Source organism: Megalops cyprinoides, chromosome 2 (genome assembly GCF_013368585.1).
Source record: "Megalops cyprinoides isolate fMegCyp1 chromosome 2, fMegCyp1.pri, whole genome shotgun sequence".
Taxonomy (NCBI): domain Eukaryota; kingdom Metazoa; phylum Chordata; class Actinopteri; order Elopiformes; family Megalopidae; genus Megalops; species Megalops cyprinoides.
In genome coordinates, this window is record NC_050584.1 from 39,073,651 (window position 1) to 39,101,141 (window position 27,491).

Sequence of the window (27,491 nt, forward strand, 5' to 3'; positions counted from 1 at the left end):
CTCTCCGGTTCCTCAAAAATACATTTATATATTCCAAACTTCTTTTTTTTTCCCCCATTCCCAAATACAATACAGACAGACAAACAGAAAACAATCATATCCAGCTGTGAAGAACTGGTTGTAACAGTGACTGTAAAACCTGAACTCAGCCTCCTGCAGGCAGAGTGCTTTTGCTCACACTCCAGTGTTTCTCCCTGGGCTCCAGTGGACCACTGGGAAAGGCGCCTGCATGGAGCCTCTGAGGGCTCTGGACTGGATGTCCCTGCATGTTTGCCACGAGCTGATTGAGGCAGAGAGAATCAGAGAGCCCAACATAACCAGAGGAGTCCTGGGCAGTCTAGGTGAGACAGGTAAGGTTCTGACCCGAGTCCAACCCAGAACCAAAATGCTGTGGCAAACTGCAGCTCTGGCAGTACTGGCGTGAAGCCCTGTGGTTCTGTTTGTGTTATACAGGCATGGTGCACCAAATCTCTAACCAGTAATGTTTTCACACTACTAGTCCAGTACCCATATCTCCATCCTCCTTTCCACCCCTTCAGATTCCCCTAGTCCCCTTTTCTCTTTTGGCCGCCTCCTCCATCTTCCTCCTGTTCCTCCTCTTCTCTTCCTCACAGTCTTCCCTTACGCGCGGCTGGGGTTGGGAGCGGGTTTGCCTTCATAGCCATAGAGAAAAGTGGCAACAATGACCAGCACTGCGCCCAGGAAAAACACGCTGGGAGAAAAGAGGGGGTGACAGAATTCACTGTTAAACCGTTTCCTACTTCCATAAATATGGGTTAGATTTTCTTAACAAGGCAGAGCCAACAAGAAGGAGGAACGAAGATATGTGACTCGTCTGACAGTTAATTAAGTTAATTCTGTGTGAATGTATGTGTGTGTGCGACTGAGTGTGTGTGTGTGTGTGTACCTGGTGGGTTCGAAATCCTGCAGCCAGAAGTAGGAGATGAGTGTGGAGAGGATGATGGAGAGTGATGTGGCGAAGCCCTTCAGGATGTTGTCTGCATACTTGATTACTGCAGCTATCACCAGTCCACCCAGTGCCTGGGGACACAAGGGACAGAGAGAGATATCCGCCTCTGTTGTGGAATGCAGACTATGATAGCAAGATGCCTGAGATAGGATAGGACAGGAGAACTAGAATTTGCATGCCTGCCATTCTCAGGCTTCTAGCAGTGTCAGTGATGGACAGGACTGGCATTAACTGGGTCACACTATTTTAATGAAACTCTCACGCAACCTACAAACATGGTTTACAGAAAAGCCCTACGTTTGGGAGCTTTCACGGATTGATCCCACTTCAACCTTTAATGAAGAGGATCATTATGAAATTCCAATTGAAATATCTTGAACATATCTTAATGATGATCTGACTTCAAAAAAAAAAAAGAATATTCTAAAGCATCTATGACACATTTCACATCACAATAACACAATCATGAAGTTCTCATTAATTTCAAGAAGTTTACGCAATAACAATTTTACTAACAGTCCCCTGCAAGTTACCTGCAGTGCCACCACAGTCCAGGTGAGTCTGTTGTATCCCTGGAACATGCCGAACTCACGGACCCTCTCCCCGTCGTACACGAAAACCCCCATCAGCCCAAACACCATCCCGAAGAGCCCTGCTCAGGGGAGATGGGATACCGTTGCATACACTGTACACACAAATGAGAGCATCTGGGATTGCATTTGTTTCGACTTGAGATGATTTTAGATGACTGTGAAGAGAGACGAACAGACAGAGAGAACTCAGTTCAGCAGAAGCACTTCCAAAACAAAAAATAATGGGAAAAAAACAGGACAAGACAACATTACAGACCTCCAGTCTACACTGCTAGATAAGAAAAAAGCATTGAGACTATACAGTCAGTCAGTGAGCATAGCCTGCATTCACACAGAGACCTGCTGAGGCTGACAGGCTCTTCATTACTCACACTGCGTTCTCAAAGGCTGAGATAAAACTACACTTTATAAGGCAGTACTTGACACTTCCCTAATATAATTTGTCCAGAGGTCATCCTTCCACCACATAAACTGCCTACATAAACTGGGGGGGGGACATAAACACTGGCTTCAGTTCTGACTATGCCCTGGTAATGAGAATGAGTTCTCACATTCAGTCAAATCCTTATGATGTGAAACGAGAGGGGAAGACCCAGGAAATTAAGCAGAGATGCAGGGAATGAGAGAGACAGCAGAGACAGGTGATACGGGAACAATGGAATAAGATAACTTGATGACGAAGGAGGAGAAATTAATCACAGCCATCCACACAGCGCCAAACAGGATCAAAGCGACCCGCAAACTGAAACAAAGATATGCACCAGCACATGCGTGTAATAGTAACACAGGGCACAGGAACACGCAGATTCTGAACTCAGCATTATAGGATTAGGCATAGATGCAGCAACATAGAATCATATGCTCTTACACAGTCACACAAAGATGCGTATTTTTACACACGACCATATGGTTTTAAGCAGCCATGCAAAGATAGATGTAGTAAAAAGATAACGCACAAAAGTCACAAAAAGGTGATGACAGCAACATGGCTGCAGAAAGATTAACGCAGTAACGCACACAGTCGCACAAAGATGAACGAGGCAGGGAAACACACCGAGCTGGATGTTCCGGACCCAGACGCTCTGTTTGGTCTCTTTGAGGATCTTCTCAAAGTATACGCCCGCGAAGCCACTGGAGCAGCAGGCCACCAGCACTGCCACCACGCCCACAAACTGGGAGCCCGCGGAAAGGTGCTCCTGCTCCGGAGTGCCAGGGGACTCCGAGGGCCACTGCACAATGGGAGACAAAGCACGCCAGGTCGCACAGTCAGAGAGAGACACGGGCACCTGCAGCTCAGACCGACGGAGACGACCAGAGGGAGCCCTACCTGCACGAGCGCCACTCCAGCCATGAGGATGAGCAGAGAGAGCCACTGATACACCCCAAGCCTTCGCCCCAGCATGGACACCGAGAACAGGGCCGTGGTCAAGATTTTCAGCTGGTAGGTCACCTAAAGGGAGCAGAGTGTTAGACAGAAAGCGCACGTGCAGACACACAGACAGCATAAAGGGAACGCATACATCGAAACAGCTCGAAAACAGTCCTGAAAACATCTCGAGTGACCCTAGTTTCTCTCAGTCCCATTCTGACATCTCCATCTTCCATCCTGTGGCTCTCCACACCTGATAGGTGGCTGCATCCAGGTTGGACAGTGCAACATAGAGCAGGTTGTTCTGCAGAGTGTAGATGCCAGAGGGGATGGCCAGCTTCAGAGTCTCCATTGGTTTGTTCACGATCTCCTGGGTGAGCACACTGTTCAGTGCTCTAACACTGCAGCCTGAGTGAAAGAAGGGGAGATGGAAAGACAGAGAGGGAGAGACAAAGCAGGAGACAAAGCAAGGAAGGTTAGGATATAGCCTGAAGATCTTCCTTGGGTGTTAAGATGGAAACAAAGGCTAGTGTTAATGACAGTCATGCTAAACAGACACTGTGCTCTATAAAAAGCACAGCTTGCTCAGGCTGAAGGTTGAATTACGTCTCACTACAAGTCAAAACTATGGGTTTGCGTTTATTGTTATTTGTTTGCTTATCCAGGACTACTTAAATATCTTGCACTTTATATCTCATCCTTTTGTACAGCTAGACATCTATTAGCAATTAAGGTTAAGTACTCTGCTCAAGGATGTGATAAATCCACACGTTTGACTGAGGACACATTTGGTCACAAGCCCAGATCATCCATTCTACCATCCTACTTCCCCTCACAGTTTTGCCACAACGCTTATGTGAAGACAAGAGGCTGTATTGTATGGTGTACCTTTGTACATTAAAGAATCTGAAGCCTATGAAGCTAGCCTGCAAAGGCCACATAGGACCTTAACCCTAACTTTTAAATTATAGTGTAATTCTGTAAAAACTGAACATGAAATTGGCACGACCTTCTCTGTTTGTCCTGAACCTTCCTAAGAAGCTGTTTGGCATTTCACATTTGGATCTAAAACAGTTTTTGAAACATGTAGGTAATATGGAAGTAGGAATATTTATGAATTTTTGTACATACCCAGGCCACCTAAAACACAACTTTTGATCCATACATGCTCTAGGCACAATGATGGTGTCATATTCATCCTCATTTTGTGTTCAAAACATGAGTACAATTTGGGGTTTGTTGACTTGTGACTTTTGTATAATTTCAAAAATACCACTTATAACTTTCATTTTTGATATATTACTTTGCAGACTGTATTATTTCAGCACAGAAAATTTCAGAGTGCGATCTCAGACACCTTTTGCCATATGACCCAATTCTCTGAATGCGTGTGGTCGTGGTGGTGGGGGACAAAGGCCATGCTGTAAGGCACAGCAATCACAGTGTTTTGTAGCACCTTACATCACATTTCATAAGATCATGTAAAAATGTAGCAGTGGTCTGAATAAAAGCTTGCCTATTTAAACGTTTTACAACTTTGGAGATTTGGTACAGTGTGTATGCAGGCTTTTGCTAAAGCTGAGATATTCATTAGTCGAATCTGACAAAATGTTAAATCAATGCTAATCGGAGATTAGCCACACATCAGGTATGTGCATTTGGTGTTTGTGCAAACAGCAAGGTACAGGTAGAGATTATCAACTTGTGCCTATTTTAACAAAAATACTAATACAGATTAGTGCTTAACAGAGATTAATTAGTGCTTCAATGAAGTGTTTTGGTTGTTAGAAATATTTTTTCCCACACACCTGCCATTAACATGCTTCTTGGGTGATCCGAACACAAGTGGAGAGCTCTAAGTACAGGTGTGAATACACCCAAGACGCATTGAGGACGCATTGAGATCCGATCTCTCAGACCACATTCGAAGGTGGTCTGGGCCGCATATGGCCACATTCTTTTAGCAGTGTGTACGCAAATGTGTGCTGGGCCGCTCTGAAGGACCGCCTACTCAACTGACCTCCTCTGTGTAAGCGGAAGTGTGTACTCATTCGCATGCCAACGGCATCATATGGAAGTGCCACAACAGGCAACAACAACAGGCAAAATGGATTCTCATGGATGGAGTACACACAAAACACACTGTCTGATTTCCATTTTTGATTTATTCTTTTTCTTCTTTTAATTTCTAGCAGACTAGGCACAGGAAGTGCATTGCTGCCTCCCGCCAGATAAAAAGCAACAACACATTTGTGTTTATTTGCATACAGAGCGGGGAAGTGAGATCCGATCTGTAGCGAAGGGCGAGAGCAGTCACCCCACCCAGCCTCGAACCCGGGTCTACAGGGTACCAAACATGCGACTTTGACCACGACGCCAAAGAGCCAGGCTCGTTGGCACAGCAGTCAGAGCGCATACTCAACAGTAGTGGCGGCACCTCGTCACACTGCCCTCTCCTTCGGGAAGCGCGCCCATGCGCTTCACGCACCATGGCGTCCCTCACGCATTCTCTTGCCGTACTTCTCCCATCCCAGGGTGCCCCACTCATCAGTGCTTCACCCATCTCTGGGGTCCCTCACACCGTGCTTCACCCATCTCTGGGGTCCCTCACACGCCGGGGTCAACTGAACCTGGGGGTCCCTCATACGGCTCACACACAGGGCACGCCTCCGATGGCCTTGCGGCAAGCCATCCCACTTCTGACACCATTTGTAGCGAAGGGCGAGAGCAGTCACCCCGCCCAGCCTCGAACCCGGGTCTACGGGGTACCAAACATGCGACTTTGACCGCGACGCCAAAGAGCCAGGCTCATTGGTATGGCAGTCAGAGCGCATACTCAACCGTAGTGACGGCACTCCGTCACACTAAGTGGTCACTCGAGACGCATGTGAAGACGCATTCTAATGCCAGGTGTGAACTGACGTACTTAGAGCTGTCCATTTGTGATCGGATCACCCAAGACGCATGTTAATGCCAGGTGTGAACAGGGCCTATGTATTAGGCTTCATTGAGACAGCGGCCCCAATTCTTTTTGATGGAAAACTAATAATAAAAAAAAAACTTCTGAATAAACCAGTGTTGTTTCGTTATCACAAGTGCTTATTCAATTTCCTTCAAAAACAGATGAACTGTAAAAAGAAGCTCAGTAAAGGTCAGTATTTAGTTAGAAGCAAAATCAAACCTAATCAACCAAAAGTTATTGACCCCCAGCATGCATAGCATGTCTCCAGAACCAGGGTTGGGAAACATTGCGGTCTAAATTTATAGAAACCGTAAAGATGAGCTGTATGAATAGTCTTTGTCCAAAACCTTGGTAGAACAGATAAAGTTCAAACCAAACCCTGACACTTCATCGCACTGCACGAACGAAAACATGACAAGGCCACTGCTGGAGACATGACAGTCTTTGTTTACTTAGCAGTGAATGTCAAAGTACAAGTTGACCTGACAATTAAGCAGGACACAGATTCTGGGGAGGTGTTAAATTCTGCTTTCTACAGTGCTATCTAGTAAAAGAAAGTGTATTTTACAACTAGATGAATTAAGCACATATTGTACACATAATAAAAAGCTTTGCTTTTAAAAAATGCATTGGTGACCTCACCCTCATTTACATCCATTTAAAAGGCATGCTACAGCTACAATCATCAAATGTGCTACGATCTAACAGCTTTGTTATTTAAACTGCATCTTAAGAGCTTGAAAAAAAATACAAGTAACCCATCCCACTGGCTTGAATAACTGAAAACATGAAAGGAGGTGCTACAATAGAAGAGGGTGCAAGAAGTCCGGGGCGACTCACTGTGGTCCCTGAAGACGAGCATCACGCAGGTGAGAATCTTGAGCAGCTCGGCGGTCACCACGGCAGACGAGGCGAGGTAGCGCGGGCCGTCCTCCTGAAGCGTGCGCGAGTAGCGCATGGTCAGCACCAGCGAGGTCGTCTGGAACACCAGCACGCCCAGGGACAAATACTTTAGCCGCGAGGACGACATCGAGGAGGAGCGTGCCTCGACCACAGCGGGACGAGCAGGCAAGGCAGGCTGCGGGGGGTGGGGGGGGGAGACAAGCAAGGGGAGGACACAAGATGAGACAAATCATCAGCTGGTGTGAGAAGTAACACAATTAAGGGAAAACTCAGATAAACGCCGCAGATACATTTTGCCCTCCTGCAGTAATTCACAAGCACATCCTATGACAAGATGACACTCAGTGACTAACACCTGATTCCAGTCCACCGAAACCAGAGGGAGTCGGATTTATGCAAACTAAATGAGGCCAAATTTATACTTTCACACTTTCTTCTGTTGCAGAGAGGCCAATTAAACTTGTAAAATCCTACACTTACTGTCCTAATGAGAGAACAAAAAAAGCTGAATACAACGGCACCTGTGAGTAAAGCAAATTACAAGGGAAAAAACATTCACACTAAATTCTTCCACTGCCTTGCTGCTCCTCTCTCCCCTGTTCCTTCACACCCCACCAGCCAGCCACCTGTTCTCACTCCATATATGGAGCCCAGCCCTGGTTCACAGGCACACTCACTCTCAGTTAAAAAGATGGCCATTTTAAATCTGCATTACAGTCAGCAGTAGAATATCTACTGAATGAAGACATCAACAAACACCATGTAAAAATGGGACTTGATTAAAGCTCAGTAATAGAAGGCTATATACTAACCTAATACTAATTTCTCCCCTAATTTTCTCAATAAAAACTAAAAGAAAATGGCTCTTAATCTCACAGGGAGGATGGAAATGTGCAGACTCTCCTTCATCACTCACAGCCAGACAAAGACCAGGGCACCAGCAGTGGGATATAAGCGACACGATCCACCACGCCTTACACACACATGCACACACACACGCGCGCGCGCGCGCGCACACACACACACACACACACACACATTATAAGAACACACTATGGGTTTAAAATTGCTTGCTGCATTCATCTGCTGTCACACCACCACTCTTCCACTGGAATGGTTTGTTACTTCCCATACCAAATCCAACTCTGGATGCTAATATTTTGAAACATTTGAAGAGTTTGCATATGTGCATCTGTTCCACTGCTTGTCTGCTGTGATTGCAACACAGGTCCTTTTCAGCATGCCGGGTGAGGGACCAGCTACAGCCAGCAACTCCCAGCAGCCGCCCTCACAAAGCAAAGTGTTCACACAATGCAGTGAAACTGGTACACCTTGAAGTGTATGTAATGGGAGGGGAGGGGGTGAAGTGTGTCATTCTTTGCTTCAAAAATAAGGACTCCCTTCCCCCTCGCTGCTTTACAGTTTACACACACCGGATGTGGCCTCTGACTAAACACACTGCTGTCCGGGTTAAACATCAATCCAAGTGAGTTTGTATTTCCAGTGACTTGAAACACAGGTGTGGCAGTAAATGGCTCTATTTGCCAGGACAAACCCTGGATGGTGACAGATCATGAAAAGGGGTAACTAAAAAGTAACTGGTGTATTTTTAATGAGGACATGAATACACTACCATGTTTGTGACTAATACTTAAAATATGTGTGGCTACTTCTAATCTTGAAACATTCAAATAGGCAATTATCTTGTAAGCAAGATTTGAAGTAGATTAGCAGTAGCAGTGTGCCATAGTGGTAAGGAGCAGTACTGATTAACAGAAAGGTTGCTGGTTCAATTCCTGCAAGCTACTTAACCTAGAACTGCCTCAGTAAATATCTAGCTATGCGAACTGACAAAACTTTAACCTTGGTCTGGACCTTAACCTTAACTGGACGGCAATACAGCATAGTGGTATGGGGCAGGGCGCGTCACCGAAGGGCAGCTGGTTCGATTCCCCGCAAAGGCACTGCTGCTGCTGCACCCTTGGTCAAGGTATCTAATACAGATTTGCGTCAGTATATCTCCATCTGTATAAATGGGTAACATGTAAAAAATGTAACCTAAGTAAGTTGCTCTGGATAAGAGCATTTGCTAAATGACAATGCAATGTAATGAAGTTCCCTCAGAGACGTTGATTTGTAATAAAGGTGTTAAACCTAGTTGTTGATTTACTTAGCAAACTGGCTGGTAGAGATTTTTTCAGTGCGTGGGCTCGTTTTGAAATGGGAGTGGACTACAATAAATCGGCATTAAGGTCAGGTAAAACTTCCCACAACCTCCGTTGGTGACTGAGTTCGCCAAAGTGGTAAGCAGGTAACAAAGACAATCTTGACCGGTTTCACAGGTTACGGTTCACAGTTTGAAATTTTCGGAGGCAATTTCATCCCAACAGTCTTGCATTTTGCGTATAACAACACTGGTTGGCTAGCTGGCAAGCCAAATACGCCATGCAAGTATGACAAAACTTCTTTGCTAACTAATCAGCTCAGTAACAACATAAGCCAACTACCCTGCCTGCGCAATAACACAATTGTAAAGACAAGGTTGCTTCCACCGTCCTAACATGACACTGCTAACTGGGAATATATTGTATTTAGCTCACGTTAGCCAGCTACATGGAACGGTGATCAAACTAGGTTAAGGTTAACTAAATTAGCCAGATAGCTGCGGCGAGTCAACTGATTCCCTTTTTAGCTAGTAGTTTGCTAGACTATCACGCTTACCTGCTCGAAATATCCCTCGTCGATTCTCTGGCGATACCGCTATTTGCAGTGGATGTTAGCAAGGTATAAATTATTGGCGACTGCGCTAAAATAACCCGAAACTGCAGACAGATGAAGAGCACCGAGATAGCGAGCTAGCTAGCCAAAGTAGCCATCAAGCTACACTTCCAGGTCCGAGTCAAGCGATGATGGGCTTCCGTCATTCTTTTCCAAGCCCCACTTTCGCCCATGTGTCAGCGGTCTCTTTCATAGTTACGTCTAGTATGATTTCTTAACGCCTATTCTGAATCCAGGTCGTTCTCCCTTCACAATATCACAGCCCAAGCACCACACAGATACTTGGATTTTTCCCGATACGCTCTACAGTACTTCCGTGTTCTGCCTCGTGGGGGGTAACGAAGGCGGTGTGTTCCTGCGGTTTCAACATTACTGGTGGTCAAGGGGGCCGTGCAAACGAGGTCCAATCAGAAGCCAAAGCACATGACCGAACTTCACACACATGCTCTCCTTTGCCTGGTCTCGTCAACCTCCAGAATCTAAATGAAGATTCAGTCTGTGGCACGTGATATGCAGTGCACGACGAACGTCAATCCTTCAAAAAGCTTAAAGATTTAAAACAGTTTCACAGAAGAATTCCATGTTTTCACAAAACGAATAGCTATGCATAACGTCCCATTACTTCCGCTGAGCACTTCTAATACGCATGCGCAAAGTGACAAACCAACCATAACTTTTTCCGGCTTCAGTTTGACCACCGTCGATTGCGAATCTACCAACAGATGGCGCAGTACCGCAGATGGATTTTTCATGGTTTCATGATCTGACCGTGATCGTTCATCAGTAAGAAACAATGCATTTGATTATGTATGTACGGGGAAAACGGTGTTCTCATATGCTATGTGTAATTACATACTACTATACTGTATACATTTAGCATTTCAGATGCTTTTATCCAGAGCAACCGAAAATCTGAAACTTGCATTGTAAGCGTGTGAATGTTTCTTTCCTTAGGCCTACTATTTACCTCAAACACCTTAGCTAAAATTAGTCCGGTGTGCGGTGTATCTCCTTTTACAATACAGGAGACCAAAAACGCGAGTACCACGTACATCTAATATAGAACCACCATGTGGCGTAGGCCTACAATGGATCGTGAAAATTTAACATGTATTTTGTGTCGACTTCTATATAAAAGAAAACAAAATCACATAAATGTCGATTGCAATAACTTCAAGTTCCGGTTTTAATTTCAATTCCTGCAGTTTTCGTTTACGAGTATCTGGATTAGTTACCTTTAGGGCAACTGATATTATTCTGAATAAATATAGCAAAAACAATAAATGCATTCAGAGATCAATCACTCATCCGAACAAAAGTTTATCTTTATTCCTGTGTTCCGGTACTCACTTGTTTTTTGTCTTTAATTAAACACCTTTGTTCTTTATTCACGAGTTCCTTCTATGGTGTAAAACAGGCGGAAAAGCTACTTCATATAACATGAATATATATTTGGTACAGACAAAAAATTAAAGAACAATACACATAGTTTATATACATACCAAAATAGCCTTGCATAACAAGAAACATTACATGAGAATACCAGGCTCAAAGAGTATTGTAGATTTGATCGTGGTTGACTATAACAACCCCAAGAGGTACAGACACACGGGACAAAGCAGGCAACCAGAACAGTGAAAATCATACTGAAAGGACTGTTAAGTGCCAGAGAATGGAAATGTTTTAAGGACACAGAGTATTTATCTTTGTCAAAAAGGGTGGTGTGTATAGCCTAACAAGATCAAACCCAAATATGAATCTTCTGCTGTTTTGCTCACTAACCATCGGCTCATAGCAGGTGATAGGCTGTTTTGTTAACATATGTTTTTGGAAGCACATTTGTAGGCATAGAGCATTCACTGTGAAACAACACAAGCACATGAGGCCACAAGTTAGCAAATCCCAGACTTCAGTCTAGGGCAGAGCAAAAATAATGTCATTCCTCAACGTTTGGTGTTGGCAGTTCTATAAAACAGGGATAGTGGACTTTGAGAATTCTTGGCCGCTTCAGATGGACAGGCCCAGCCAGCCTCATCCTGCTTCTGGGTCTACCTTGACACACTTGTGTATAATTGATTCTGTCTGTCTGCATGTTTGAGTGTCTGTCCTCTCTCTGAATATCAAAAATTAAAATATACACATGATGTCCCAAAGTCACACCTGTAGAGATTCTACATGGTTAACAGAAGAAAGTATTAAGGTAAGAGATGGCTACCAAAATAAGCACAGAGTGAAGATAGGTTTTATGTACCGAAGATATGGTATGTCATATCAATCACTGGCTGTATAATTCCATGAATAAAATCCAAGACGGTCATCAACTGGTCATAGAACTGCAGAATGAACTATCCACACATTTATTGTTATTTTTATTCTAGTGCTACTTAAATCTCAACGGAATGCAACTTTGGGGCCACCATGTACACCTTGTACCTCAGTGTGTGTGTCTTGCCTTCTCTCTTAAACTCACACAGTTCTACCTAAGCCATGACCAAATCTGAACCCTGAGCCTTTAATTCACTGACTTAACTACACCACCAACATTTTTTCCTCTCCACTCATAAAGAAGTAATGAGGCAAAGAAGCACTCACTAATACAGTAAGTAGTGAGCAAGTACTGATGTTGTGGAATTGTGAGGCTTTGCAGTCAATCTTGTGATCAGAGTTTAGATTTGGTCTCAGGGCCATCAGAAACAACCCACTGTGCAATAAGTAACTTTTCAATGATTGTCTGTAGGGACAGAGCTGTCACATAAAGATGTGCTCACAATAATTCAAACATCAGGAAGACAGAAATAAAAGTCACATAGCATCATAAACATTTTCAGACTTGGTTTTTAAATCACAAGGCAATTAAAAGAGCGACACAAAAGATTGGTTGTAATTAAGTAAAAGTGATTAAATGTGATTTAAAAAACAAAAATATTTTGCTGTTTAAAAGCTGTTCTTAAAATAGAAAAACTTCCGATCCAGTTACACTGATGAGAGCAATAATAATATACAATGATATTCTTGGAAAATACGTCAGGAATAACAATAATAATAACGTTGATAAAGGTTTTCCTAGTCCAACCTCCTCTCCTGTACCAACGGGGGCAGGAGCTTCACAGGTGTCACCCCCTGCCCTCTCCAGGCTGTGCCAGTCTCATTTTTCCAATGTACCACAGTGTAATGGCCAAGATAAACAGGGAAGACTCAGGTCAGTAACTCAGTGTAGCATTGGCACCCAACAGGTTTTCCTCCTTTTGCCTGTCTTCTTTAGAGTATCTATATAGCTAAGCTCTCACTTGAGGTTCTCAGTAACACAGATTTTCTTGGCCACCAACTTTTACAGACATGGGCAGCCATGACCATTTACCCTCACCCTGCTTGTCATCCTCCACATGCAGGACAGTAAGGTCAGACTGAAACAAGGGCAAGGTACCTTGGAAAAATTATGTAACAACTTAAAATCAGACCTATTTACACCACAGTTCGGCTTAGAACCACACATCAAAGAGATGTATCCGTGTGTTTTAGTTTGTGTGTACTTAATAAATCACACAAAAGCTCCACTGACAATCATTGACACATCACAGTAAGCTGTCTCATGACTGCATAATTATAGTCAGAAACATCCCAGTAACACAAAAATAGACAGTTTTTGGCTTATCTTTTTGGAACATAAAGATGACAGCTTATCACAACTTCGCAACTACCCATTGTGGAAAAAAAAGATTAAGTTAATATACTAACATACTAACAATTAAAGTGGGTATGAATCAAAAGTACCTCCCTACAACTCTACACTGCATTGGGCACAGAAAGATAAACACAGGGATAAACTGTAAATTATATAAGCATACATCCTTCAAAAAGTGATAGTGAAGACTCAAAAGAAAGTGAAAATAACCCAAAAGGGTTCTGTAAGGGGAACATCAGAGTCCACTCATCAAACTGTCCCCTGTCTGCTCTGTTGCATTTCACCTCCTTCTTCTGTTATCTCAAAGAACATCATCACCACTTTATGTCCATCACTCATTACTTGATTTCTGACGGTCTGAGTCATTTGAAGATGTCTGAGCCTTTTCTTTTCGTAAACCCACCGCCTTTTCTCCAAGTCCTGGATCTTCATTTCCAAAGTAGAGATAACTTGTCCCATAACGTGTACAGAGGGTAAATACAGGTAACAGTGGAGATGTTTTAAGATCCTTCTTATAAATGTAACCAGTCAACACAGCACTTTTTGGTTTGGATCTTTGTAAAGTTAGCAATGCGTAGACACGTGAAGGCAATGTCAGAAGTTACAACAGGCAGCATATATATACACAGTAAGAGTGCTGAAGTGCAGAGAAGAGAGTATGGGAGGAGAACATGATAAGATGATTAGTGTAACTGCAGGGATAGGAGGAGGAAAAATATCCCAGGATGAAAGGGAAAAGTGCAGGAGGGAAAATGGGAAAAGCTACATGTCTTAGTGAGGATGTAGGGAAACGGAGGCCGGGACGTGAGGGCAGAGGGGGAGGGGCAGGGCGGAGGGTCCGTATCTACGCGTACACCTGCATGCTGCTGCGCTGGGGCTGCTGCGCCTGGGTCTGCTGCTGCTGCGGCTGCAGCTGCGCCTGCTCCAGGATGTGTGTGTGGCAGGGAGGCGGCAGGGCACGCACACTCCCCAGAGGGGTGGGGCTAGTGGTGACATCAGACCAGTCTGAGTTGGAGTGAGGGGAGGAGGAGGACCAGGGGTCGGGGGATTCTGGCGAGGGGGTGAGGTAGGGGTGCTCGCTGGGTGGATGGGCAGGGTGCCCGGGGGTGGTGCCCTCTGATCCGGCGGTGGCGTAGCTGTGCTGGGATGGGGGGGTGGGGTACTTATCCACAGGGCTCTGCAGGGGCTGGTAGGGTGGGAGCTGGCGGGACTGGGCGTCTGCCAGTCCGTGGCCGTGGGGGAGAGAGTGGTTATGGGAGTGGGGGTGCGGGAGAGTGTGGGGCAGCGAGTGCTGAAGGCCCACCTCCGGCAGTTGGTACATCATGCCTTGCGTGCAGTGCAGGTGAGAAGGGCCCTGCTGAGAGTGGGATTGGCCCTGGTTCTGCCCCTGTGCCTGCACCTGCCCAGGCTGGGGCTGCTTCAGCAGGGCCTGCCCGCCCCCCGGCGCCATCATCTGGAAGGTGACAATAGGAGGCAGCTGCTCGCGGCTCATGGTGACATTCATGGGGGTGAGCAGGCTGGTAGGATGGTGCTGGGACAGGCCAGTGTGCGAGGCACCCAGCTGGTGGGGCAGAAGCCCAAACATGTGGCCCCCGTAGCCGTGCTTGGCCAGGCCGACCCAGCCCTGCTGCTGCTGCTGCCCCAGCATGTGGCTGACAGGGGGCAGGAGAGGCCTGGCTGAGGGGCTGCCCAGCAGCGGTGGCGAGGTGGCCGTGTTAGCCGTGCTGGCGGCGTCTCCAGCGTACGAATGCGGCGACTCCAGCGAGTCGACAGGAGACAGGGTGACGGAGCTCTCTGAAAGCCCTCCTCCAGCCTTGGTGCTGTTACTACTGCCCCCTCCCGTCGCCCCACCCGCGGGCGCCTCCCCTCCTGCCGGCTTCTTCCTCCTCTTTGCCTTCAGCTCCTTGGCTGTGCCCCCCGCCACCCCTCCGACCTTACCCCCGCCCCGCCTGCTCTTCTTGCCCTGCGGCCCGGGGCGCAGCCCGATGAAGCCGCCCCCGTTGCCTGCGCAGACGAGGGAGGAGTGCGCCGTGCCCCCGCCCAGGTGGTTGGGGCCGGCGTGTGGGCTGTGGACCAGGTTATACTGGTCCAGCAGGCGCACGATGTCGTGGTGCTTGCGCTCCTGCGCCGTGTCCCGGGGCAGCCGGTCCAGGTGATCGGTGATGTCCCTGTTGGAGTAGTGGTCTAGCAGAACCTGGGCCGCTTCAAAGCTGCCCTCCCGAGCCGCCAGGAACAAGGGAGTCTCCTCCTGCAGGAAGGCAGGGTAGAACAAAAACGTCTGAGTGGAGGAAGCCAGTAAAGGCAGACACAAGGAAATTCACCGCCAGACTAGGGAGAACTTGAACCAGACACTGAATACGAATGAAAAGATGGGAAGGAAATGGGGAGAGGGTGGGGACAGGAAAGAAAACCCTGGAGGGACACGGAGAAGGAGCGAGGCGCGCACCTTGTTGTCCTGCATGTCTCTGTTGGCTCCGTTCTTCAGTAGCACCAGAGTGGCCTCCACGTTGTTGACAGCAGCTGCCCAGTGCAGAGCTGACTTGCCTGAGGACGGAGAGAGACGAGGAGTCAGCGTGCGAGTCTGAGCACTGTGTGGAAGCTCCTCCGTTTAACAATGACTCAGGCAATATGTGAGCGGAGAGGAATGTCTCAGTCTCCCAGGGTACGAGTGCCAATGACACTGTAAGAGCCAAGTGTCACTGCGCCCACATAAAGCGCATGGCCCCAGTTTAAAGTTCCAGTGTTGGTCTCGGTGTCTGTCCCTGCAGCTCAGGGAACCGCTTTCAGCGATACAGTCTCTGCACAGTGCTCACCATGGTCGTCCACGGCGTTGACATCAGCGTGGCAGTGCACCAGCTCCTCGACCATGCCCTCCACAGCCAGACGAGCTGCCAGGATCAGGGGCGTGGTGCCGTCGTTCATCCGGGCGTCCAGCTCCGTGGCCCGGTTACGGATCAGGATCTGAAGGGTGAGAGATGGGAGGTCTGAGACGAGAGGGGCTGCGCTGTCGTACAACACAGATCCAGCATAACACAGCAGTGCGAGTTAACGAATACAGAGCCAGAAACAGTGTAATGAGCACAGCAGAGTCCCAGGCCACTATTACAGCAGACTGTCCGTCTATGGGCTTTGTGTCGGTGCAGACGGGTCCGGTCAGCGCTCACCTGGAACACGCCCTGGGCGTCAGCAGCGACGGCAGCGTGCAGAGGGGTGCGGCCCATGTTGTCGTGCGCGTTGGCATCAGCCCCGGCGTCCAGCAGCCTCTTGGCGGCGTCGGCGCGGGCGTAGCGCGCGGCCAGGTGCAGCGCTGTCTCGCCCGTGCGATCGGTCTGCGCCATGAGCGTGGCGCCCTGGTCGATGAGCTCCGTGATGATGTTGGCCCCCGGCTCGTCCCCGCCGCTCTCCTCCCCGTCCTCCCCCAGCAGGCTGCTGCACTCCGCCCCGCCGTTACGCAGCGATGCCAGCATCAGCGGGGTAAAGCCGTCTAGGGAGACACAGTTCAAGCACAGCGTCAGTGCAATAAGCCATGAGGCTCCAGCTCCAACACAGGCCCCTGGACAGCAGGATTCTGATTCCTGGAGGGTGCTTCAGTGCTGTAAATCAACACACATGCATAGGGCTCAAACTCTGCATTGTAACTGTCAGCACAGTGTTAGGAATCTCAGTACCTGGGCCTTTGACGTTCACATCCAGGCAGTCAACATCCATCTCAGCCTGGGGGGGAGTGAGAGTGATGTCGGCCGCTTTGTGGTGCTGCAGCGTCCACTCCCGACGGTCCACGCCGCCCCCCTCCACTCCGACTGGCAGCAGGGGCTTGTCCTCCGTCTAGGGTAGAAGGCACACAGGGCAGAGGGGATGGTCAGGCACTGAACACAGCCACAGAGAGAGCTGGGGAAAGAGGCCCCGTCTTTCTCCCTGTTTCTTACCCTGGGTTTCTTCGGCTGCGGGCCCTCTTCCAGCCAGCGCTGGTTCTGGTTGGCATCGATCATCCCTCCATCCTGAGGTTTCACCATGTTCCTGTGAGACACGGGGACAGACAGTGTCAGAGTAAAGAACTGCAAATGCTGGACTGTTGTTTCTGAGCAGAGAGGTGCCGGCTGACTCAGCGCCAGGGACCCAGGCATGACTGTGGCTCTTGGTGCAGGTGAGCAGCGTGTCGGTCACGTACTTCATGCCGAAGTCATCCTGGCCCACGGGCTCCCGCCGCTTGCCGTCCTTCTTGGTGAGGAATCCATCAGGGAGCCACAGAATGCCATGCTTGCGCTTGCGCTTGGCTGCCAGCACTCCCAAAACCACAATCAGCAGAATGATGCCCACCGCCACGGCAACCAAATACAGCAGGGGAGGGGGTGGCGGATGGTCCAGGTGCTCGCCTACAGAGCGGATGACGCACAGGGAGGCGCTTAGAACATACACAGCTGAACACAGAGTCTCCCACAGGCACACTGCCAAACAGACACAATCTGTATTGACAGAGAAGGGAACGGTATTTGAGGCCGGTTTGTGCGAGTTGGAAAGGCGGCATTGGAACTCACTGCTGACAGACACCAGTGGGTAGGGCAGCTCGACTCTGCCCCCTCGACTCAGGCTCTCAGCGGCGATGTAGGAGGCGGCCAGGTCTGTGCTGGAGAAGCAGTCCTCAGAGCTCTGGGCGCACTGCCGGTTGTCGATCTCCAGGAACACCCTGGACCTGGATTGGGGAGTATGGAGGGGTTTAGGCACAGGAACACTCTCTTAGCCAAATGGAAACGGAATGGACAGAGGAGGCCTGAGGAGCGTGCGCGGATGAGAGATGCGGGGGAAACGGGAGTGGCCCGTGCGCTCTTACCCGATGACCTCCTTCCCCAGCTCGCGCTTGCCCCTGCGCTTCTCCCAGCCCCCGCTGTCCCCCTCCTGCTCCGTGCCGTAGTAGGGGAAGACCATGGGCCTCTGCTGGGCGTCCATCTTGACGCGGAGGTTGGTGTGCAGCAGGGTGCCAAGGGCGCGCAGGAAGGCCCGCAGGTCTCCCAGCAGCTCCTCCGGCTGCAGCAGCACCACCACCACCAGCGTGCCGTCGGCCACCTGCGGCGGCGTGTCCCCGGAGCAGTCCAGCCCGTCCCAGCCACACTCCTCCGTGTTGCAGCCCTGGTTGCAGTGGCCGTTGGCGTAGTGGTCCGCGCAGTACTTGTCGTACCTGCGGAGAGCCAATGAGAGGGAGCCGCCTGAGACCGAGAAGACCGGTTACGATGGGCCTCAAGACCCATCGTAAGATAAAACGTACATGTGTCAATTTGGTTTTATTGTTAGTCCATGTTTTTACCAATAATGAGAACATGAAAATGTGCAGAATAATCTACGTGTAGATCTTCTGTCTCCTCATACGCTCATTCAAGTGTCCATGCATAACCTAAATCTGCATCACCCATCCAATGATCCCTCCATCAAGATAATCATCACTGTGTATAAATCAGCGACTCAGATGAATGTATCAGCAGCGTGAACGCTGTGGCCTGAGCGCTGTGACGTACTTGCAGGAGCTGGGCACGGTCTGGCATTCGAAGCTGTCGAAGAGGCAGCCGGGGTTGTTGCACTCGGGGTCGCAGTGGCCATTGCGGAAGAGCTCCCAGCAGCGCACGCTGGCCGTGCAGTTCTCCCAGGGCCGCTGGCGGTTCAGGGAGCAGTCGCCGCCGTCCCACTCGCACTCGTGCTGGTTGCACTGCGGGTCGCACACCATGTCCCCGGCCCGGGACGCGCACTGGTCGTAGGGACAGTGCGGCTCGGGGGCCAGGCGGGGGTCGAACACCATGGTCTCACAGCGCTTGCCCGAGTAGTGGGCGGGGCAGTGGCAGGTGAACTGGTGGGGACTGCGGGGGTCCTTGACGCAGGTGCCTCCGTTCTGGCAGGGGCGGGCGTGGCAGCCCTGGATGGTCTCGCAGCGCGGGCCGCTGAAGCCAGGCGGGCAGCGACACTGGAGCCTCCCGTCCTGGGACGGCTGGCAGCGCCCGCCATTCTGACAGCGCAGGTTGGCACAGCTGTACCCCTCCACCTCGCCACAGCTGAACCCAGAGAAACCCTGAACACAGGGAGGAGAGACAGCAGCGATTAGATGGTGATGCATCATTTATTAAGCCTGCTAATCTGCTATGCAAACAAACAGCAATAAAAGCAGCTACACATAAGTCTATGCACATAAATTATGGCTTAATTTTAAAGCGTCAAATATTCTTCAGTCTGACATATAAATATCTGGATGAATATTATTAGTATCCAATATATAGATTATTTAAATTTCACTTTTCCAGCTAAGCTCTCTCATTCTTTGAGCCATACCTGGACTGTGTAGTTTCACCCTCTCTGTTGCCAGCATGAAAACAGGAAGAAGAGGCAAGACTAAGCAGTGGTTAAGAGGGACAGGAGCACTCGGTATAAGGCAGTGGCTCTGAATAAAGTATCAGCAAAGGTTTATCTCTGTGGCTGCACTGCGGGTGAGGAGGAAGAGGACAGAGTGGGAATACAGTGCGATCCCACAGCGCTGAGAAGGTGAACCTGGAAACCGGAGTGAGACCGCAGGGAGAAGCAGAGACAGCAGGGTCCATAGAGTGAGAAGTGTGTGCGACTGGTGAGACTGAGGCCATTATTAAAGACCAGCAGGGTGTGCAGAGGGAAGGCGGGTCTTACTAGCTGGCAGCTGCAGGTGTATCCATGGACTGAGCTCATGTTCATTGAACAGGTTCCCCCGTTGTGACATGGTTTGGACAGACACAGATCCACCATAGACTCACAGTGCCGTCCTGACAGAGAGAGAGGAAGAGACAGAGATGGAGTCATGAGGTTACTGAACTAAAGACATCTTGCTTGGATGGTCCCCCTCCACCTCCAAGGGACGTCGAAGCCCAGTGAGGGAGGGGTGCGGGCTATGGTGACCATGTCTGAAATGTGAAAACTCATAAGGAACGACCTACATGATTTCCAGAGTACCTACGTACCCCTGCCACACAGAGAGCGGTCCAGAGTGTGTAGTGTGTTTGTGCAGTTGTGTAGCCCTGTCACACAGAGAGCAGGGTGCAGTGTGCGAGGTGTGTACCTGTGTAGCCTAGGCGACAGCGGCACTGGTAGTCATTGGCCAGCTGCACACAGTCCAGGCTGCCGGGGGCGTGGCAGGGCGCAGACAGGCACTCGTTCACATCGCCCTCGCAGTGCTCGCCCGCAAAGCCTGGGGGGCAGGAGCAGGTGTAGCGCCCCACCCCATCCATGCACTGACCCCCATTCAGACAGCGCGGCGCCCTGGAGCCAGGCTCCGGCTCACAGTCGTCCACATCCACCTCGCAGCGCAAACCTGCAGGACAGCGTGTGTAGAAAGGACATGCGTGAGACAGGCAGGGGAATGGGTGCTATTGCCTCCTGTAGAAGCTGCTGCAGACAGACAGACACATGGGCAGATTCTAGCCTAGTGCTGAAATAACACAGCAAACTGAAAAACTCAACAGAGGAAGAGCACAGTGTTTTTTTGTGATTTATTCATATGTATAGACAAGCATTAAGAGAATAAGCACACATTCACAGATATAAGCACGCATGTACGCACCATGTGAGCCACTGACAAACACATGCACACACGCACACACACACACACACACATGCACACAGACACACACACACACACGCACACACGCACACACAGACACACACACACACACACACACACACACACACACACACAGACACATACAGACACACACACACACAGACACACACACACACACACACACACGCGCGCACACACACACACACACACACACACACACACACACACACACACACACACACACACACACACGCGCGCGCACACACACACACACACACACACACACACTCCTTCCCTCCCCTTGCCCTCAGTGCTCACCGTGTGTCCCTGGCGGGCAGGAGCAGGAGTAGCGGTTGACCAGGTTGATGCAGGTGCCTCCGTGGAGGCACGGCTGGGACTGGCACTCGTCCACATCGTACTGGCAGTTGACCCCCTGGTAGCCCGCCTTGCACTGAGACAGAGGGGAGAAGGGGAGGGGGCAGAGGCTCAGCGCCGGCCAGCTCTGGGAGCAGTGTGCGCACAGCGGGGTGCGGGGGCAGAGGCACGTACCTGGCACTCGTACCCGCCCTGGTAGTCCACGCAGGTGGCGCCGTTGCGACAGGGGTTAGACAGACACTCGTCCACCTCCTTCTCACAGTAGCTGCCTGTGTATCCTGCCTGGCACTGGCAGCGGTGAGTGTTCCCGGTGTCGAAACAGCGGCCCGCGTGCTGGCACACCATATCCACCGACACGCCTGTCAAGAACACACACCCACACCTATTACTCGGAGAGTCATCACCCAGCACGTCCATAACCTGAGGGTAATTACAGCGGAGCGGGAGGGAGCTAAGCTCTGCGTCTGCACTGTGTGCTCCTCTTACGTCTGGCGGCAGCGATGGCCTGGCAGGACATGTTGGGGACATCGCAGTACAGCCCGGTCCAGCCCACGGGACAGTGGCACATCCAGGACGTCCCGCTCTGGGCGCAGGTCCCTCCGTTGAGGCACATGTTCCGGATGCACAGGTCTGCCATCACCTGCACAGGGAGATGTGGAGACAGAAACGGAGAGATACGGTTCATTCGGGACACGACAGCAGACAGTACGAAGGCCTAATGAACGCCTTACGCTGCAGCAAGGTCACAAGCAGGAAGAGACACAATGTCAGAGCAACAGAGCTGCAATGATAAAGGAACAGAAAGGTGCAAAAACAGAAAGGGAGGAACACGGTGCCACGGGAACAGAAAGGCACAGACGCAGAGGAGCACAGCAACACGGTGACACGCAGGCACAGTAACAGAGCACCGCCGGGTACCTGGCAGTTTTGCCCGGTGTACTCCACGGGGCAGGAGCAGCGGTAGGTCCCCAGGCCGTCTGCGCAGGTGCCCCCGTTCTTGCAGGGCTGCGAGTCGCACTCGTTGATCTCATACTGACAGAACGCTCCAGTGAAGCCGGGCCGGCAGCGGCAGGAGAAGGTGTTTATTCCGTCCACACAGGTGCCGTTGTTCAGGCAGGAGCTGAGGGGGGTCAGCGAGAGAGGCGCATCAGAGACACGCAGGCCAGCGATGAGTCTGAGGAGGTGAGGCGGAGGGCATATTGGTGGCCTACCTCTCTGTGCATTCGGGGATGTTGTGCTCGCAGTGGATGCCGTCGAAGCCCGGCGGGCACTCGCACACGTAGCTGTTCACGTAGTCCGTGCATTTGGCGCCGTTGCGGCAGGGCTGGCTGGCGCACTCGTCCACCTCCGCCTCGCAGCGCTCCCCTTTGAACCCGGGCCGGCAGTCACAGGAGAAGCCCCCCACACCATCCACACAGGAGCCGCCGTTCAGACAGGGGTCTGAGGGAGGGCAGAGGAGGGGCGGAGATCAGGCAGGGAGGAAGGGACACGATGAAAGAGTGTGTGTGTGTGTGTGTGTGTGTGTACGTGTCTGTTCAGTCATAGGAGAAGCCCCCCACGCCATCCACACAGGAGCCGCCGTTCAGACAGGGGTCTGAGGGAGGGCAGAGGAGGGATGGAGATCAGGCAGGGTGGAAGGGACATGATGAAAGTGTGTGTGTGTGTGTGTGTGTGTGTACGTGTCTGTTCAGTCACAGGAGAAGCCCCCCACCCCATCCACATGGGAGCCGCCGTTCAGACAGGGGTCTGAGGGAGGGCAGAGGAGGGATGGAGATCAGGCAGGGTGGAAAGGACACGATGAAACTGTGTGTGTGTGTGTGTGTGTGTACTTGTCTGTTCAGTGTGAATAAATGTAAATCTTATGCACCACTGTCACACCGTGACTGCTCTTGTTTTCCTAGCAGTAGCTTGCTCACATTTTGGTGTGTATGCTTGATAACCGGGTGTGTCAGGCTGCCTGCGAACACATAAGTCAGCACATACAAGCGTGCACACATGCAGTATGTGAGTTAGTACAAGTGTGCATATGCAGTGTGTGAATGAGTAAGACAGTGCGTATGTGAAATGCAAGTGAGTAGCAGCTCACTGGGAGAGCAGTCGTCGATGTTGGTCTGGCAGTTGTGGCCGCTGTATCCCGGCTGGCACTTGCAGGTGTAGCTGCCCTGACTGTTGATGCAGAGCGCCCTGTTCTGGCAGGGGCTGGTCCTGCACTCGTCCACATCTTCAGTGCACCGCGGACCTGCCCAGGAACATAATGCCACATAAGAGCCATATTTACATACACATACTGACATATACTACGTATACTATACATACTGAATAAGGATGTCTAGTAGCTTTCACTTTGTTGCTTCATACAGCCCATACAATGTACAGCTACATGTATACTATGTGTAACATAAGAAGTCATTTATTTACAAAACAAGGTACCACAATCCCCCCCCCCAAGCAGGATACCCACCTTGCCACCCACTAGCACAGCGGCAGGTGTATGAAGTGTAGTCAAGGGACGGCTGGCACACACCGCCTCTCTCACAGGGCTGTGAGGCACAGGGGACCAGCTCCACCTCACAGTGCACTCCTACACACACACACAGAACAGAGGCCACCTTACACTTCAGCACAGCTTCAACAGAGCGTCCCGCTCACTGTGTCCATGAACTGAGACAACAGGCCTCACTGGATTACAGTGTTACCTGTATAGGGCAGGGCACAGCTGCAGGTGTAGCTGTTGACTCCATCCACACAGGTGCCCTGGTTCCTGCAGGGACTGGACTCGCACTCATTGACATTGATCTCACAGTTCACACCTGAGGAGGGGAAAAAAGGTGGACCTCCGTCAAGAAGGCATAAAAGCAGGGGTGGGGGAACCTTGTGTCTGCCTGCGGCGATATGAATAGCCCCGACGATTTAAGAGGTGGTGCCACGCACCTGAGAATCCGCGGCTGCACTTGCAGGTGTAGCCGTTGTGGCGGTCTGTGCAGCTGCCCCCGTGCTGGCAGGGGTTGGACTGGCACTCGTCCTGCTCCTGCTCGCAGTGCTGCCCCACCCAGCCCGACTCGCAGTCACACCGGTACCTGGAGCGGGGGCAGAGGGGAGGGACGCTCAACCACACCGGCGATGGCAGCGCCCATGAGACCCACCGCCCAATGTCCCTTCCAGACCAGCGCTAAGCAGTGTGACATCAGTCAGACTGTTCAATCAGAGAACACTCCTGCACCACTGCAGCGGCCACGAGGCGTGCAGAACACAGCCGAGAGCGTGGAGGACGGGACGGGGTTAACGTGGCTGAACACCGAATGAGAAGAAGAGAAGAAGAGAGTGAGAGTGAGAGAGAGCGAGGGAGAGAGAGTGACACATACCCGTCCTGCAGCTCCACGCAGCTCCCGTGCACGCAGGGCTGAGGGGCACAGTGGTCTGCCCCCGAGTGGCACATGGGCCCGTGGGTGCCGGGGGGGCACAGGCAGTGGAACCCGTTCACCCTGTCCTCGCACGTGCCCCCGCTCAGACACGGGTTCGAGTTGCACTCGTTAATTTCAACATCACACCTCTCCCCTGAGAGACACACGGGGACACGCACTGTCAGTTCACCCACCGAACACAAAATAAATTGGGGCTATGAATCATCTGACATGACTAGAGGGAACTGGGGTGACTACCATAAATTACACAGAAAAGACAGATTGACATCAGCAGGATGACAGAGTTCCACTAGCTACATTACAGTAACACCTGCATTTCATTGTTTTCATTGTTTTTTTTTTTTCAACCTGGCAGAATAATAAGAACGAACTATGTAAGTTTCAATGCCAGACGCTGACACAAGAGAATCATTGTCTCTGAATGCTTACATACTGACTGCATGACGTATTACACAGGTGTGATTGCCATGCAGGTGAAAGAAGTCACTGTATGCTACTGTTCCCAGGTACCTGTGTATCCCGGGTTGCAGACACACTTGTACTCGTTGATTCCGTCCTGGCACACTCCGTACTCGCACGGGTTACTGGCGCAGTCATCGTAATTTATCTCACAGTTCACTCCTGGCAACAAAGATGCAAGAAAGCCGTCAGTTACGCTCAAGAAAGCAACTAAGGCCCACTAGTTCTGCCCTGTGCTGCAACTCACACCACGTCCACTAGGGGGTGGCAGGGCTCAGGGAACGCTGCCCGTGGCAGCCACTCGGAGGAGTGGAGGCGCCACAAGGCTGACCTGAGCTGACTCTTGTGTGGGTAGCGTCGCTCTGGGCCTCTTTAATCCACAGTGTGGCCTGCTGGGCAGAGCCAGGGCCAGACCTTATTACTGCATGCCTGTGTGCGCCGCGCAAGGCCTCTTCCGCTTCAGAGAGCACAGACGCCCCGGCCTGCCTGAGTGTGCACTCACGGCCAGGAAACGCACTAAGGCTAAACCAAAAACAACACGTTGACTCCACGTAACTCAAAATATCTAGCTGTGTACGGAGCGCGCTGCTGTAATTATGGTGGACAGTCAGGCATGCATTGAGAGACATCTGGGAGCGCGCGGTTCAGCGTGTTTTAAATTTGCCGTGTTTGCCGAGCCCCCAGCGAGCCCTGCTTTCGGCCGGCAGGTCAGATCTAGATGCCCCTCCCCGGCTCACCAGCGGTGCCAGCCAGGCAGTTGCACTGGTACTTGTTGACCAGGTCGATGCAGCGGCCGCGGTTCTGGCAGGGGTTGCTGTGACACTCCTGGACCTGCTGGTTGCAGATGGAGCCGGTGTAACCTGGATTGCACTCGCAGAAAAAGGTGGCGATGCCGTCCTTGCACACGCCGTGATGGCAGGGTTCTGGGTCACAGTCGTTGATGTTCTCCATGCACAGGGGCCCGGTGAAGCCTGGGAGGGGACAGAGGGGGCAAGAGGAGGGTATATAATTAGGGGTGGCCTTGCAAGTGCTCCTTAACTCCACACCAGGGACTGAGGAAAGGTGAAAGGTGAGGCCGTGTCTGTGAGCAGACGCAGTACCTTCAGCACATTCGCACTCGTAGCCGTTGGGTCGGTCGACGCACTTGGCACCGTTGTGGCAGGGTGTGCTTGCACACTCGTCAATGTCCACCTGGCACATCTCTCCACTGAAGCCTGAGGACAGACACAAGGCTCGGTCTCCAATGCATATACAGACAGTTACAAACATGCAACAATCACATCAACTGTCATGTATGACCAGATGTGTAAAGAGGGCATGAAGTGTAGAGGTGTAACTGTATTCACAAAAATCTCAGGCAGTCAAGGAGAAAAAGAATCAACACACTGTTTATCTCAGAACTCGCCGGAGAGAAGCCTCACGCAGGCAAAGAATCTCTTTTACACATGAGGCAGGCCGCCACAACCAAGTAATCGAACCAAACTGACTGAAACAATGAACCAGACCCATGTCTACATAGACAAACAGACACACCTGGTGGGCACTGGCACACAAAGCGGTTGACCTGGTCCAGGCACTTCCCATTGTTCAAGCAGGGGGAACTGATACATTCATTAATATCGTTCTCACAGTGCTGTCCATCGAACCCTGGACACAAAAGAGGGGAAAGAGAGAGGCAACATTTAGAATATAAAATTCCAACACACAGAGGTGCTCACGCAGGTGTGCAGTAGGGGCTGGCGCGCAGTACCTGGCATGCAGATGCAGGTGTAGGACCCGATCTGGTCCAGGCAGGTGGCGTCATTGCGGCAGGGGTTGGACGCACACTCGTTGAGGTCCTGCTCGCAGCGCGGGCCCGCGTAGCCCGGGGCACAGTTACAGGTGAAGGAGCCCTCGGTATTCACACACTGGCCACCATGCTCACAAGGGTTTGGCCCTGAGAGAGGGACACACACACACACACACACAATCAGATAAGCTCACATGGAGAGGGAGGCAGACGGGGAGCAAGAGAAATGGAAAGAGAGAGAGAGATGGAGAGCAGGGGAGACAAGAGGGAAGACAGAAGAGGAAGAGAGAACGGGATGGGGGGAAAAGACTGAGAGAAGTACATCCGACGACAAAATATGAAAAATTCAGCAAGGCGATGGAAACCTACTTCCCAAAACTAGCAACTCTGTCCACAATAGGTATCCCCATAAAGAACATGGGTAGATTAATACCTGGTTGTATTCTTCTGCAACAGAATGCATGTTTGTCGTGCCTTGAATTTAACTTCTGAGAAAGACGGATAAAGACAACGAGAGACACTAAAACAGAGAAGCACCAAGAGAGTGGTGTGGCGCTGGTGACATGGAGGATGGTGGATGAGCAGAAAGAGAGAGAGAGAGCTGAAGAGAAGCCATTCCACAGAG

At 50.6% G+C, this 27,491-nt stretch overlaps 2 protein-coding genes across 2 annotated transcripts in view; both read right to left on the minus strand.

Annotated features, from left to right (window-relative positions):
• Positions 1–54: 54 nt before the first annotated feature.
• On the minus strand, positions 55–9,921 carry LOC118772889 (UDP-N-acetylglucosamine transporter-like). Its single transcript, XM_036521542.1, has 8 exons — positions 9,519–9,921; positions 6,735–6,972; positions 3,186–3,340; positions 2,891–3,013; positions 2,618–2,792; positions 1,504–1,622; positions 908–1,041; positions 55–712 (listed from the first exon to the last, which is right to left on the minus strand). The coding sequence occupies exons 2-8, from the start codon at positions 6,922–6,924 to the stop codon at positions 622–624; spliced, it is 987 nt and encodes a 328-aa protein (XP_036377435.1). The 5' UTR covers positions 6,925–6,972; positions 9,519–9,921; the 3' UTR covers positions 55–621.
• Positions 9,922–13,622: 3,701 nt separating this feature from the next.
• Positions 13,623–27,491, minus strand: part of notch2 (notch receptor 2) — a 34,827-nt gene continuing 20,958 nt past the window's right edge. The window contains exons 8-34 of the mRNA XM_036553332.1: positions 26,828–27,013; positions 26,611–26,724; positions 26,178–26,291; positions 25,815–26,048; positions 25,129–25,239; positions 24,559–24,751; positions 24,128–24,273; positions 23,893–24,006; positions 23,658–23,777; positions 23,283–23,435; positions 22,408–22,636; positions 22,115–22,316; positions 21,683–21,836; positions 21,371–21,555; positions 21,140–21,272; positions 20,321–20,572; positions 19,915–20,027; positions 18,765–19,309; positions 18,086–18,430; positions 17,793–17,947; positions 17,426–17,630; positions 17,184–17,274; positions 16,926–17,082; positions 16,422–16,741; positions 16,071–16,218; positions 15,704–15,801; positions 13,623–15,505 (exon numbers count right to left, since the gene is read on the minus strand). Coding sequence (XP_036409225.1) covers positions 14,102–15,505; positions 15,704–15,801; positions 16,071–16,218; positions 16,422–16,741; positions 16,926–17,082; positions 17,184–17,274; positions 17,426–17,630; positions 17,793–17,947; positions 18,086–18,430; positions 18,765–19,309; positions 19,915–20,027; positions 20,321–20,572; positions 21,140–21,272; positions 21,371–21,555; positions 21,683–21,836; positions 22,115–22,316; positions 22,408–22,636; positions 23,283–23,435; positions 23,658–23,777; positions 23,893–24,006; positions 24,128–24,273; positions 24,559–24,751; positions 25,129–25,239; positions 25,815–26,048; positions 26,178–26,291; positions 26,611–26,724; positions 26,828–27,013 — 6,221 coding nt within the window. The 3' untranslated portion in view covers positions 13,623–14,101. The remainder of the gene's footprint in view (positions 15,506–15,703; positions 15,802–16,070; positions 16,219–16,421; positions 16,742–16,925; positions 17,083–17,183; positions 17,275–17,425; positions 17,631–17,792; positions 17,948–18,085; positions 18,431–18,764; positions 19,310–19,914; positions 20,028–20,320; positions 20,573–21,139; positions 21,273–21,370; positions 21,556–21,682; positions 21,837–22,114; positions 22,317–22,407; positions 22,637–23,282; positions 23,436–23,657; positions 23,778–23,892; positions 24,007–24,127; positions 24,274–24,558; positions 24,752–25,128; positions 25,240–25,814; positions 26,049–26,177; positions 26,292–26,610; positions 26,725–26,827; positions 27,014–27,491) is intronic.

Bases quoted from the DNA above. Each gene is read 5' to 3' on its own strand.
- LOC118772889 (XM_036521542.1), bottom strand. From the start codon at position 6,924: ATGTCGTCCTCGCGGCTAAAGTATTTGTCCCTGGGCGTGCTGGTGTTC. The intron at 2,793-2,890 runs GTAGGGCTCCCT...CCCATTGTGCAG, and splicing joins CTGGAGTGGCGCTCGTGCAG to TGGCCCTCGGAGTCCCCTGG. The intron at 1,042-1,503 runs GTAACTTGCAGG...TTGTGTCCCCAG, and splicing joins GGACTGTGGTGGCACTGCAG to GCACTGGGTGGACTGGTGAT.